Consider the following 13,811-nt stretch of genomic DNA (forward strand, 5'->3'; position numbering starts at 1 on the left):
ACGTCTCTATCTCTTAACCTCACTCACTTTTCCTTTCTCCCTTCTTTGCTGATTTGACACTATCATTTCTTCATTAAGATAATCATAACAAAAAATAATATCATTTTCTAAATTTCGTATCAATTGATTTCATGTACTACATAAATGTATACAAAAAAAAATATATAAAAATTTCTATTAATTGATCTTCTAGAGCTCTTCGCCATACCCATTGCACACCAAGATGCTAGTTTATTTACAATATACATAACTGAACACAAATACAACTACTGGCCTCTTCCACTAACACGATCCCGAGTTTATTCCACGCCGTTTAGTACTCAAAGAGCAGCTACTCGATGTCTCCATCACCGCTTCACCTACCACACACCGGGCCTACCTTCGTTCTGCTGTGCTCATTTCTTATATTCGTTATGAACGCTTTTCATGGAGAGTTTAGTAATCTCAAACAGGTAGCTGAATCGAAATCAAGTAATCTACCATGTAGAGCTTAGTATTCGCAAACAGAAGGCATTCTTGTAACTGATTGTTTCTTCATACATATTCTCAGACATCTTTGTGAAGGTTTTATGAGATTTTCTCTTGTTTCTGTCATATATTGGTGATTTGGGCTTTTTTGAAACTAGTCTTTCTTGTGTAGGTCAATAGCTCTCCGTGGTGCTCGTATACATTCACACATCCTTACGACTCGCAGTTGACACTGATCTCTCTCTGCAATTTGTTTTATTAGCAAGTGACATTCAGGTAACTACTCATAGGACTATTTCGTCTTCGTCTTCTGTGAAACATAGCTTTTAAAAAAAAAATAAAAATGTTTACACGATTTTATTTGGTTATGCATATTTTTGGTTCTGTGAAATGTTGGGTGATTTGGGCTTTTTTTGAAACCATTTTTTCTTCTTAGCTTAAATATTTGGCGGCTCTTGTTTTGTTCATGCGGATGTTTTCATGCCTTGTGTGAAGGTTTTACGAGATTTGCTTTCTGTAAGAGTATTTTGTTCTAAGCCACTTTGGCGGTCGACCCTTAACTAGGGCATCCACAATCATTCAATAAACTGCAGCAATATTTTGGACTAATTGCTCTAAAGTGCATTAAGTAATATGCCCCCTCATTTCGAGATATCGTCCGAAATCAAAATCAATCAAACTATGACCCTTGCCTTTGAATGTGTCACGGAAAATCCCTTCGGTTTTACTTTTTATTAAATTTGCTCCACTGAGAAATCTGCCATTCTAGAGAGAAAAAAAAGCCTTGGAATTTTACGGGTGAAAGTGTGTGTACATGTGTAGCGTCTCAAGTGAAAACTAACCTGGAGTTTAATTTTTTTTTTATCTGCCTTTCAGAACACGCTACCTATTTGGCTTGTTAATGAGGAATCTGAATGCGCTATTGAGAAGGGTCACTTAAATTAATGAGAAAATCATTAAGAGTTCTGGCTTTGGGAGAAAGAATGCAAGTGAGCTGAGTAAATCAGATGAGATTTAAAGACCCGAACTTTCTTCAGGTATTCGGTGACAGTCCTCAGTCACCAGTGAAGTTGGAGCAGCTGGTGCTCCATTGGCCTTTTTTCACAAAAGGTGAACATAGTCTGTGTGGTGTTAGTTAAATCTTTTAAGTTAAGGACAACAATTTAGATTCAAGTTCTATAATTCAGTGAGCTCTCTAAAAACCAAGGAGACCAGTTTTTCACCTTTAGAAGTCGCACAAGTCCAAATGTGTTAAAGTTGTCAGTTGCCCAAAGGATTCTAGTTGCGCTGCTAACTACTAAAATCTTTTAGACAGCTGACCACATTAACATATTTAGACAATTGTCTAAAGCTGAAAAAATTGCCTCAAATCTTTGGAGAGCTCACAGAATGAAAATAATTTCAATCTAAATTACTGTCCTAAACTAGAAGCTTTGCTTGAGACCTTTGGACAACTGACGTTTGCAGAGTGTTCTCAGAAATTAGAAAGTATGGTGCAGAGCCAGGCCGGGTGCTAATTAACAGCAGCTTCTTTAATAAGTGAAAGTAAGTGTATGTATGTTTTTAATATTTCTGAAACAAAAATTGTAGCAGCCTTATTTATTCAATATAATTCTTTGGATGTTATTTTAATTGTTTCTGTTTACTATATTGTACACAGTTTTCAAAAGGTCCAGTACAAAGAGGGAATAAATAAGAACTTATTATTATATTTTTTAACACATATTTTATGCGTATTACAGTGGTTTGTTTCAATACAGAATCGCAGATCAACTTTTTGGTTACTGTTTAAACATTGCATTAGTGTAAAAATAGGGTCTAGTTTTGGTTTTGCACTAGATTGGGGTTTGTGTATCATTATATTTATGGTTTATGTTTGTAAATGATGCTATGTGTAGGGAATTTTCAGCACTAAGAATTATGGTTACCATTTGAAACTGACACTAAGACAGAGGCTAGTTGGATCTTAAGCTTCAATCGCGGATTTTATATCATTAACATTTTAATTTCAGTTTGCTAAGCTATGTTCCATAGTCCAGGGCTGGCTATTTGAATTTTTCTTCTCATGATGCTGAAACAGTGTTTTGTAGCGTTTTGAGATTGAAGTGTGGTTTCTGTATCCTTATTCACAATGTAAGTTGAGACCAGTTTCAATGCTAGGGATGATCATTATTTAATATTTACTATTATTTGAGTCTTACAGTGATGAAAAAAATCTTTTTGATTTGAACATGTAATGATTATGGGGCTTATGGAGAATAGTGAGATGGTCAAGAATAGCAACACAATGTTTTGGAAAATCAGAAACCAAATACATTAAAGTGTACGATTAATTTTTTTAAAATGAAAATATTATATATAATTAATATCTCTGTTAATATAGAGCAGATTATAATATTCTGAATTACAATCCTTTTTTTTTTTTTGATCAGTAATAGTTTTTGTATTATATTGATGTAGAATTTAAAACATACATAGATACATTCTCCCATAACTATATACCTGCTGTAAACAGCAAACCCCCATACTACCCACAACCATACAGCATATTCTAAAAACCATATAACCTATGCAAGTAAAAAATGGAATCAGTTTAGTGCTGCTCCCGCCAACCCCAAATATTACAGAAATTTAGTTTTAAAAGTAAACTATTAACAGTAAAATGTAAAACATATAAAAACAATGGCCAGATGGCCACTCACTTGCTGTTGCTCTGGCTCTCCTTCTCCCCACCCTCCTTGGCGGCCGGAGCTTTACCCCTTGCTGCTTCATGTTTCATCTTTGGGATGCAATCCAAACATCCAAAGTCGGTGTCACCTTCCAAGCTCGCCAGCAACTGAACAGCCCGACCTTCCTCAAACCTGTCTCTCAGCTCTCTACCGACTTCCATCTGTGCAACCACCTTTAAAGCCTTCAAGACTTCGTCCGCCCTTATTAGTTTCACACATAGCTTCATAGCTTCCCATCCAATACGAGCACGTTCACGACATTGTTCCTTAATATCATCCTCCGGCCCACGGATAAAAGGCAACAGCTCCTCTTGGTCATCTCCCTCCCTAATACGAATGCCTACTCGAGGCACAACCCACTCCAGAAGTGAGTCGTGGTTGATCAAGTACTCCCCATCAATCAGTTTGGTCAATGTGAGTCTGATCTTCTCCACCTCCAGCTCAAACTCGCATGCCCATGCCAGAATCAAGGAGTACACCTCCATATTCGTCTGGTATCGGTGATGGATATACACCACCTCTTCGGCAAGCATGAGGCGAGCCGCACTCCACAGCTTCTCCGTCTTGTAACGGAAAAGTCCTTGCATCCTCTTCTCCGTCACTTTGCCTAGAAATGGCACCAACTTCTTATCTGTGCGCAGGGTGAAGTTTGCTTCCATAGTCACTTGCAAATTGAAAACGCTCCAGCTTTTGCAATGACAATGTCATAAAAGCAACAAAGTATTGCATCAATTAAGAAACACACAAGCCCTAGCTCGCAAACCAAAAGGAAATAAGTTCCTCCGCCGTCGTTTGGGATGAGTAATAAATGCAAGGATGGTGGCGTAAATGTCATGAGATTGCACAGAAGATTTGCTGCCATCCTCCACCCTCACTAAAAGTGCAACCTGCCAAGGATAAATCCCACTTTCAAAGAGAAAATGCCAGCTTGCGTGGTGTACTTGCCCAGAATTTCCTTTACTTACGTATTGTAGGCTGCAAATTCCTACGACTGCATTTAAGACCATCTCCACAGTCTTCCATCTCCTTTCCACCACTTGGCCATATAACTGTCCATATCACATCCAATATTAGAGAGCAAATCTGCCACTGCATTTGCTCCTCGCCTAACATGGGAGACTCGAAATTTCACAAATGATTTGAGTTTCTCTCTGATCATAGACACCCAGCGATTTAATTTCCAGCATGGAGTTTTGCCTTTAGCAATTGCATTAATGACTACCTGAGAATCTCCTTCCAAATGCAACCTTTGGACTTTCATATTTAAAGCCAACTCAGTTGCCAAAAGTGCCGCATGAGCCTCCGCTTCATAATTCGTGCCATCCTGCAAACGTTGTGCCCCTTTGAAGAGGGTAGACCCGTTATCATCCCTCGCCACCACCCCAACACCTGAGATTCCCAGATTTCCTGTTGAAGCGCCATCGAAATTGACCTTTATCCACTCTTTACTAGGTGGTTCCCATATGACCTCCCCTATATCTGACAAAGGTTCAACCCCCAAGGACCCATTAACGGGTTCTGAATTACAATCCTTCAATATAACCATAAATTTAACAAAATTTTACCATAACAATTATTGACTTACTGTAATTGTATTTGGAGTAAAACAGAAACGCACCGACTAAAATTAATTGACAAACTCAAACTATCCAACACATTTAGATTTCCTCTTTTCCTTTATACCTCCACTCTTCCTTTCCTCCTCAGAAAGATAATTACTCTTTGCTATTATCTCTGCATCTGCATCTTTGCCCTTAAGCAATTTGGCTTGCTTTGTAGCACTCCCATGATTAAGACAACGTATTACTAAAATCCAAGGATTCATCTTTTTCAATCTTCTTCTGGGTGTCCAGGGCTCTCCTTTCTTGTTCCTCATTTTCTGTTTCAATTGGGTTAAAATAACTCTATTAAACAGATATGGATATCTGCTTTTTAATATAAAGCAGATTATAATATTATGAGGGAGTATACATGTGTGTTTATAAAAAATTTCAATTTTAATAAACAGTATAATTAAGGAACATACCATCATCTTTATCAATTGAACTATAAAATCTGCTTTTTTTTTAATCTGCACTCTTCCTTTTCTCCTCATACAGATAATTACTCTCACCTAATTTCTGTCTTTATTCTTAAGAATTTGGTTCGCAGTAACATATTACCAAAATCCAAGAGTTCCTTTCTTTCAATCTTCTTGTGGATGTCCAGGGCTCTCCTTTCTTGCTCCTCATTTTCTTCCTCAATTGGGTTTTCTTTCCTGTTAAGAGAAGATTCAAGAGTAGATCTCTCTTTTGCAGTCTTGAATGCATCAACAACTCTTCCAATGCTCTTGTTGGACTGAGACGATACTTTATGAGGATTTCACTGACATCTGCTCCGATTTTGGAAAAAGTTCATGCTTTTCAATACCAAGATGATCCCTAACAAGAGTTTTCAAGGCAGGGAAAGTGCAGAACGACTTTAAGATGTGCATATCCATCCTACCAGACCTTAGCAATGCAGGGTCCAGCTTCTCTATATGATTAGTGGTGAAGACAAAGATTCTGTCACTACCACAGCATTACCATAGCCCATCTGTAAAATTCAACAATCCAGAGAGGGTAATTGCATTGCTGTTATCATCAGATTTATCAATGGGAGACTCTGATTTACCCTCTACCCTGGAAGGCTTTTTGGCACGGTCAGAGAGATTGAGGGAGCAATCAATGTCCTCAATAACAGTGATAGCCTTATTAGTAGTCTTGATCAGTAGTTTCCTTAGCTCTGCATTCCGGACCTCTGTAAGTTCAAGATCATATACATCAAGTGATTAGCCATAGCTGCAATCATACTAGACTTACCTGTCCCTGGGCGTCCATGAAGCGAATACCCTCTTTTCCAGGCCCTTCCAGTGTTCTGATAAAATTGCTTCCCTTTGGCAAAGGCATCAAGGTCTGCTATGATCTCTGATTTCCTAATTGGGTCCAATGCCAAAGAATCAAAAGTGCTTGGATGCTTGAAGGGCACTGAATCCCATGGCTGACCTCTGGAGTCTATACCTCCCTTAGAATTTGTGTACAACAAACTGTCCCTCTTCTTTCTTCTGATCTCTGAAGCATGCTCCACGATGTGTCTTAAATATGACTTAAAGACACGCTCTGTGTCCTTCTTGGGAATCCATAAAACAAACGCCCTTTTTTCCTCTGGCAGTGGCCTCCATGAAAATGAGTTATTCTGCCTCTGGGTCACTCGGTGCTCCTACCATTTGGAAGCTCCATCTTATTTTTCATCAAACATACCATTGTCAGCTAGACTGTAGGAAAAAGAACTCGATTTCTTAGCCCTGCTAATCCTAGTTGCAGAAATGGACGGAGAGTTGCTTAGGTGAAGTTGTACATCACTGTAAAGCTCATTGGTGTTGACATTATCAACGTTCATCATTTCAAAGTAAGTGTAGGCTGAGAACCAATTGAGAAAACGATGCATGAATCTGTTAAAAGCAACTCGGACGTCAGGGGGCAGGGTTGCATATACTTCAATGAGTGCCTGCCCAACTGTCTGCCTAAGGCCCTAAAGGCCAGAATTGCAATTAAAGAAGTCATTGCTGTTAATTAACTCTATAATTCCATTATAATTTTTGATTTGGAATTATGAATCGATGAGATCACAAACAAAAGACTTTATTTCAATATAAATACTATTAATAACATCAATTAATTCATAAATTAATCAAACTAATTTTTTTAAGGGACCTTGAAGTTATGAATTCATGAGATCATAAGCATAATTACTATTCAGCAATAACATTTCAGTTAGATTTGAATCTTCCAAAAGATCAGGACATCATTCAATAATACAATATATGAAAATAGCCAAGGGGTGACAGTTCTTTAGTATTTAATTCTATATTTCTAATGACCACTCAATTAAATAATTTTTTATTGTTGTACATATTCTATTTAGATTAATCTAGATTAAATTTACAAAAAAGTTATTTTCTTTTATATTAATAAACTATTATATTTTATTTCATTTATCTTATAAATCATCTTCATTCTTATCTCATATACATGTACATATACATGTATATATTTACGTATATGTATACATATACATCTATGCAAGTATGTATATACACATATATGTGTGTATGTATAGATACACATATAAATAGATACACATATAAATATACATATATAAAATTAATTTATTCTATGTTAACTGAGATATCCATATAATATACTCTACTAATTTATGTGCATTTGCTATCTTTATCCTTACTAATTTGACTCGAGACATTATTTTACCCAAACCCTCTTTTTCAATCCTCTGTGTGTGCAGGGCTACCCTTCCTTTCTCATATTTCTCTTCAATTGGGTTTTCCTCCCCGATTCATGAAGTCTCTCTTTTACAGCTTTGTACCCTTTATTTATAAAATAGATGGTATTAATATAAAACGGATTGTATTTGTATTTCTAAAAATTCAGAACATACCATCATCTTTATCAATTGAATTATAACATATAACTGTTACTAGATTCCTCCAACTTTATATCTGCACTTTTCTTTCCTCTTCAGAAAGATAATTACTCTTCCCTAATTTAAATGCACTTGCGTCTTTATCGTTAACAGTTTGTCTCATTTTGTAGCACTCACGTCTAAGACAATATTTTACTAAAATCCAAGGATTCCTTCTTTTCAATCTTCCCTGTGTCTTCAGGCTCTGCTTTCTACTCTTCAATTGGGTTTTCTTCCCTGTTAAGAGAAGATTCAAGAGGAGGTCTCTCGTTTGCAGCCTTGAATGCTTCAAACAACTCTTCCAATGCTCTTGTTGGACTGATAAGGATTTCATTGACATCTGCAGGTGTCATCTGGGCATCCTCAAGAATATGCTCCAGTTTTGGAAAAAGTTCATGCTTTTCAATACCAAGATGATTCCTAACAAGAACTTTCAAGGCAGGGAAATGTGCACAATGACATTAAGATTTGCATATCCATCCTACCAGACCTTAGCAATGCAGGGTCGAGCTTCTCTATATGATTAGTTGACGATAAATATTCTCTCACTAACACAAAATGATCATAGCCCATCTGTGAAATTCAACAAAATAGAGAGGGTAATTGTATTGCTATTATCATAAGATTTATCCATAGGAGACTCTGATTTACCCTCTACCCTGCAAGGCTTTTTGGCATGGTCAGAGAGATTAAGGGAGCAATCAATATCCTCAATATTAATGATAGACTTGTTAGTAATCTTGATCGGTAGTTTTCTTAGCTCTGCATTTGTCCTGGCCTCTGTAACTTCAAGGTCATATACATCATAACGCAAGTGACTAACCATAGCTGCAATCAATATCCTCAATAACAATGATAGACTTGTTAGTAATCTTGATCGGTAGTTTTCTTAGCTCTGTATTTGTCCTGGCCTCTGTAAGTTCAAGGTCATATACATTATAACACGAGTGATTGTCCCTAGACGTCCATGAAGCAAATACCCTCTTTTCCAGGCCTTCCAGTATTCTGATAAAATTCCTTCCCCTTGGAAAAGGCATCAAGATCTGCTATAATCTCTGATTTCCTAACTGGGTCTAGTGCCAAAGTATCAAAAGTGCTTGGATGCTTGAAGAGCACTGAATCCCATGGCTGACCTCTGGAATCCATACTTCGCTTAGAAATGTGTACAACAAACGACCTCTCTTCTTTCTTCTGATCTCTGAAGCATGCTCCATGATGTGTCCCAAATATGAATTCAAGAAACGCTTTGTGTCCTCCTTTGGAATCAATAAACAAATGCCCTCTTCTCCTCTGGCAGTGGCCTCCATGAAAATGTGCGGTTCTGCTTCTGGTTGACAAATATTTAGTCTTAATGTGTCTTATTAGTTGAAAGGTTGTTAATGAGCGCACCAGGGATCAAGTCTTGTTGAGTGCAAGCTTCAGACATCAAAAAGGATGAGGTTGAGATTGTGTCCCGGGTAAATTTGGCAGAACAGATACCCCTCATTCCGTTCAGCCTAAGGCTCATGGTCTCGTGTCAGGTAGCTACTTTGTGGATGAAAAATCCTCCATGAAAAAATATATATTCTCTATAATTTAATTCCATATATTTTTTAAGTAAAGTTTTGACCCTATAAATTTTAAAATTTAAATTCAAATTTTGGTTGACTCTTGCACATTGCTTTCTCAATTAGAACCAACTAAACATATATTTGTACTATTTTTTTCCCTTTTGTTTAAAAAAGCATCCAGTTGCATTCATTTGAACATATCCTCATCATTTAATAATTAATATCATTCAATCTCATTCAATATTTCAAATTAAAGGAAGATACGAGGAATGCATCTGAATCTGACTGAAAAGGTCATCCTCGAGCATTTGCATGACAAGTGCTTCTTGTTTTCTTTGATTGACATGACCACAAAACTAGTAATTTTTCAAGATAATGCGAGCCTTAGTAATCTTGTAGATCTCTAAAGGTATCAAGAAATGTTGCTAACTAGACACTCGAATAAAACTGGTAAATGAAACAACATACTTGTATAAATAGTGAGAACGTTTTAGTGGTTTTAGGATGGATTGACATCTGTGGAAAAGACCCAAACTGACCAGCTCAACCCCTCACATGGTGCATAGATTGTTTATATTTTGAGATAAAAGTGTTCACACATAGGATTAGTTTTCAGCCCCCATACATCCACAATCAAATGCGATAGCATGAATATTTTTGTTAATTCAGCATAGAATTAAGTACTTTCATTTATAATATTTACACTTAGAGGATGAAGATAGAGATGGAGATGAAGACAAAGATAGATGAAGATAGATAGGATGATCATTATTATCAGTTAATTCTATATTTTTAATACCCAGTCAATCATTAATTTCTAAGTTGCCGGTTCGGGTTCGGGTTCCGGTTCGGGTTCGAAGAACCCGGTACGCCGGTACGGCAAAATTTTGAAAAGGGGTTTGGGTTCGTTTGGGTTCGTTAGTACAAAAACATGTAAATTTATATATATATATATATATTATATATATATATATATCAAAGCCTATAAGCATGAATTAAAATATGCATGTCACATAGCATCATATGAACAACAAAACAAACATAAACTTGTAATCATAGCATCATGATCATACCATAATTGATAATAGCATCATATACATCAAGTTTAATATCAAAATGACAAAATATTCAAGTATCATTGTTTCAACTTTCAAAAATATAAACTTAAAAGTTTAATCATCAAATGGATCATCTAATTCTTCATCCTCCTCCTCCTCCTCCTCCTCATCCTCATTGACATTGACATTACATGAGCCAATGCCACTTGCACTTGCACTATAAGTTGGCTCAATTTCCGAGTCATCAAGTGTCAATGCAAGAAGCTGAGAACCAGGAGCATCCAAATCAGTATGCTCTGGCTCTATATCCCACATCTTTGTTTCCCCTTGTGTGTAGTCATGTTGTTTGTGTGAAAGAAGACGTAGGTTGGAATGCACATATACTAAATTCTCCGCTCTTTTTGATAGCAGCCTATTGCGCTTTACTGAGTGGATGAAAGAGTATGTGCTCCAATTTCTTTCTGAAGCAGATGAACTAGCAACCTATGAAGACAAAGTAAACAATTAAAGTTATACATTAATAAAAATAAAATTACTAGCAACCTATGAAGACAAAGTAAACTATAAATAAACTAAAACTTGTAAATTAAAAATTTTAATTAATTAAACTTACTTGTGATAAAACTTTTATAGCGAGGGGTTGTAGGTGTTGGAAGCATGTGCCATGGAAGTACCACCAGCTATGAGCATCTTTCTTGGATCTATGACGAAGTGCATCAACACTTAGACCATTCCCATTTGCGAATTCTATGAACTCATTTGTAACAACATCTCGCAAATCATCATCGGGATATAGTCTAAGAAATGCTGCCTTATACCCATCAGATACTTCTAGATCTCTCCATGGTGGAATCCTTCCTGGTTTATCAAGAAACTGATTGCTATAGTACTTAGGTGTCAAGGCATAGGCAAGAAGGTGCAAAGGAGTGGTCATCTTATTCCACCTCTCTACAATAATTAATTCCAGTTCTTTGAAGAATTTCTCCTGAGGATCATTCTCTTTTTCATTTATAGTGAACTTTATTTTTTCAAGCATTGAATCAATGCCATCATAAATCTCACCTATGCAAGGCCTATCCATGTCTGTATAGCGAATCATGCTCATGATGGGCTCAGTGATACTTAGGAGATATGTAACAAGATCCCACCATTTCTCATCCAATATTCTATCCCTAATTTTTCCTGCCCTCTCAGTGCTACTTTGCTTCCATACAGTCCAATTGGTGCTGATCACCATATTGCATAGTGCCACTCTAACTTTCACAAGTCGTCTTAAGACGATTGTGTTTGATGCAAAACGGGTCTCAGCAACCTATAACACAAATTAATGCCAAATTATTAAAAAATAAAGCCAAACTTTAAAGAAGAATACACAATATAGCTTACACAATGATATTATTAACATTGAAAATTCAAAAAAATCAGAAAATGTAAAATTAAATTACTATTTCACTTACCTTCAATAGCTCCAAATTCGAATAGGTTCTAAAAATCCCTTGAGACATGTGGTGGTTTGTGATGAACATCTGGATGTCCTCAGCCTCTGCATACACATCTCTGATCCATTTTATTTTTTGCCCAATCCTTTGTAGCATAAGATTGAGCGAATGTACCGCACAAGGTGTCCAAAAGATGTGATCATAGCGTTGCTCAACCAACAAACCAGCAGCTCTACAATTTTTTGCATTGTCCGTTATGACTTGGACAACATTGCGGGGTCCCACAGACTCAATGACAGAGATGAGAATTTCTGCAATAAATTCGCCATCTTTTATTTGGCCCTCACAATCCACAGCTCTCAAAAACATTGCCCCTTTAGGGGACACCGCTATGACATTGATCAAGGGACGGTTTTTAGCATCTTTCCACCCATCTGAAACAAATGTTACACCTGTCTCAACCCACGAATCCCTTATGGGTTTCAATGCATCTTCAACCCTCTTCACCTCTTTCTCCAATAATGTTCCACGTACCTTCTCATAACCGGGGCCCTTATACCCTCTTGGTGCCTCATTAACACTTTTTATCATTTGCTTCCAATATGGGGAGCGAACAACATTGAATGACAAACCATTTGCATAAATGCACCTTACTATATCTTGATCAGCATTGTCTCTACTCTCATTTTGGAATGCGGTTTCTAAAGGCCCTTTTGTTCTTTTACGTGTCAAGGGTGGTTCACTTTGAGGTTCATTTGTGGCAAAGAAGGGGTGGTCTTCTACTACAATACTGGGATTAGAAGGGCCTTGCATTCCCCTTGTTTTCTTTGATGCGGTTTGGTTCAATCTACGGGCTTCCCTCTCTTCTGCTGCCTCATGCTCCCTAATATATTTCATCACTATCTCATCTGGTATAGGTTTACCATTTTTGCCAGGGCATTTTTTGATGCCTCTTCCTTTTATTCCACACAAATGGCCTACCACTCGATAATATGAACTATTACGTTCAATATCACATCCATGGCATTTCCAACGGAATCCCCCACCTCCCGGAAGTTGTTTTATAATGTCCACATATTTCCATAAGGGAGAATTTGGATCATTTCTTTGTTTTGCAATTACTTGTTCATTGCCAATGGAGGAAGATGTAGATGCCATTCTAGTTCCTATGGCAAGAAATAAAATAAACATATTCAAAAACAAAAACTAAATAATGAAAAAAAATTCAAGTTTCATGTTTGACAATTTGTGAAACAAAAATAGTTGGAAAAAAATGTTTAAAAACCTACCTCTTGCTGCCAATGGAAGCTTGAAAATGTATGGAAATGATGCTGCAACACTTGTTGAAGCTTCTAAAATCAGTCTTCAACTCCTCCTCTTTGATCTTGGAAGCCAAATTTTGTTCAACCTCTCTTCAACCTGCTCTCATAAAAAATTTGTTTGCAACACAAATGAGGTGAAATGTGTCAATAAGATGTTTTAGAAGTGTTTTTTAGGTTATAATTTTCGCTTTTTTAAAGGCGGAATTGAAAAAAAAATAAAATTTGGTTTGTTTTTTAACTTATTGGGCCGCCCAGCCACGCGGGTTCGACTGGGTCCGCCCGGGTTCGACTGGGTTCGACCCCGGGTTCGACTGGGTTCGACCCGGGTCGAACCCACCCTGGGTTTTACGAACCTTGGTCGAACCCGGGTCGAACCGGACCCGTACCACGGACCCGGTCGAACCCGGACCCGTACCAGGGCTTCCCAGGGGCGAACCCTGCAACTTAGATTAATTTGGACCAGAGAAACGGGAATCGCCCAAAATCGTTGAGTTTGGCCGATATCCGAGTCGAGTCATGCTTGCTGAGTCCAGTGGGCTTGGACTTGGACTCAGACGAGTCTGGGTCATAAAATCGCCCAAAATTGCACTTGCCCAAAATTGCCGAGTTTGGCGAGTCTTGACTTCCAAATTCGGTTGGCGGCATGTAACTTTAAGTTTAAAAAAACACAACTTCTAATATGTTTTGAATTGATTTTTTTTGGTTTATCTTATGCTTTGAGCCTAAAAGTGAACTTCATTTCATTCAT

General features: G+C 37.3%; 1 protein-coding gene, 1 long non-coding RNA gene and 2 pseudogenes across 6 annotated transcripts; 1 reads left to right on the top strand and 3 right to left on the bottom strand.

Annotated features, from left to right (window-relative positions):
- The first annotated feature begins 279 nt into the window (after positions 1 to 279).
- On the top strand, positions 280 to 2,707 carry LOC131032708 (uncharacterized). Of its 3 annotated transcripts, none has more exons than XR_009103500.1 (4): positions 280 to 564; positions 641 to 744; positions 1,345 to 2,013; positions 2,367 to 2,707. It is a non-coding gene; the product is annotated as an uncharacterized LOC131032708 (long non-coding RNA). The 3 variants fall into 3 exon arrangements; XR_009103499.1 differs by lacking the exon at positions 2,367 to 2,707 and adding an exon at positions 2,129 to 2,191; XR_009103498.1 differs by lacking the exon at positions 2,367 to 2,707 and having other exon boundaries at positions 1,345 to 2,191.
- Positions 2,708 to 4,597: 1,890 nt separating this feature from the next.
- Positions 4,598 to 7,676, bottom strand: LOC131033447 (AAA-ATPase At5g57480-like; annotated as a pseudogene).
- Positions 7,677 to 7,906: 230 nt separating this feature from the next.
- Positions 7,907 to 9,007, bottom strand: LOC131033438 (AAA-ATPase At5g57480-like; annotated as a pseudogene).
- A 1,307-nt stretch (positions 9,008 to 10,314) lies between these two features.
- LOC131874564 (uncharacterized) lies at positions 10,315 to 13,406 on the bottom strand. Of its 3 annotated transcripts, XR_009371913.1 has the most exons (3): positions 13,031 to 13,406; positions 10,916 to 12,907; positions 10,315 to 10,785 (listed from the first exon to the last, which is right to left on the bottom strand). XR_009371913.1 is itself a non-coding variant. In XM_059218059.1 (2 exons), the coding sequence occupies exons 1-2, from the start codon at positions 11,537 to 11,539 to the stop codon at positions 10,417 to 10,419; spliced, it is 993 nt and encodes a 330-aa protein (XP_059074042.1). In that variant the 5' UTR covers positions 11,540 to 13,406; the 3' UTR covers positions 10,315 to 10,416. The 3 variants fall into 2 exon arrangements, 1 of the variants encoding a protein (XP_059074042.1); XR_009371912.1 differs by having other exon boundaries at positions 10,916 to 13,406.
- Between the last annotated feature and the right edge of the window lie 405 nt (positions 13,407 to 13,811).

This window comes from Cryptomeria japonica, chromosome 3 (genome assembly GCF_030272615.1).
Source record: "Cryptomeria japonica chromosome 3, Sugi_1.0, whole genome shotgun sequence".
Classification (NCBI taxonomy): Eukaryota; Viridiplantae; Streptophyta; class Pinopsida; order Cupressales; family Cupressaceae; genus Cryptomeria; species Cryptomeria japonica.

Bases quoted from the DNA above. Each gene is read 5' to 3' on its own strand.
- LOC131874564 (XM_059218059.1), bottom strand. From the start codon at position 11,539: ATGGTGATCAGCACCAATTGGACTGTATGGAAGCAAAGTAGCACTGAG. The intron at 10,786-10,915 runs GTAAGTTTAATT...TTGTCTTCATAG, and splicing joins CTATAAAAGTTTTATCACAA to GTTGCTAGTTCATCTGCTTC.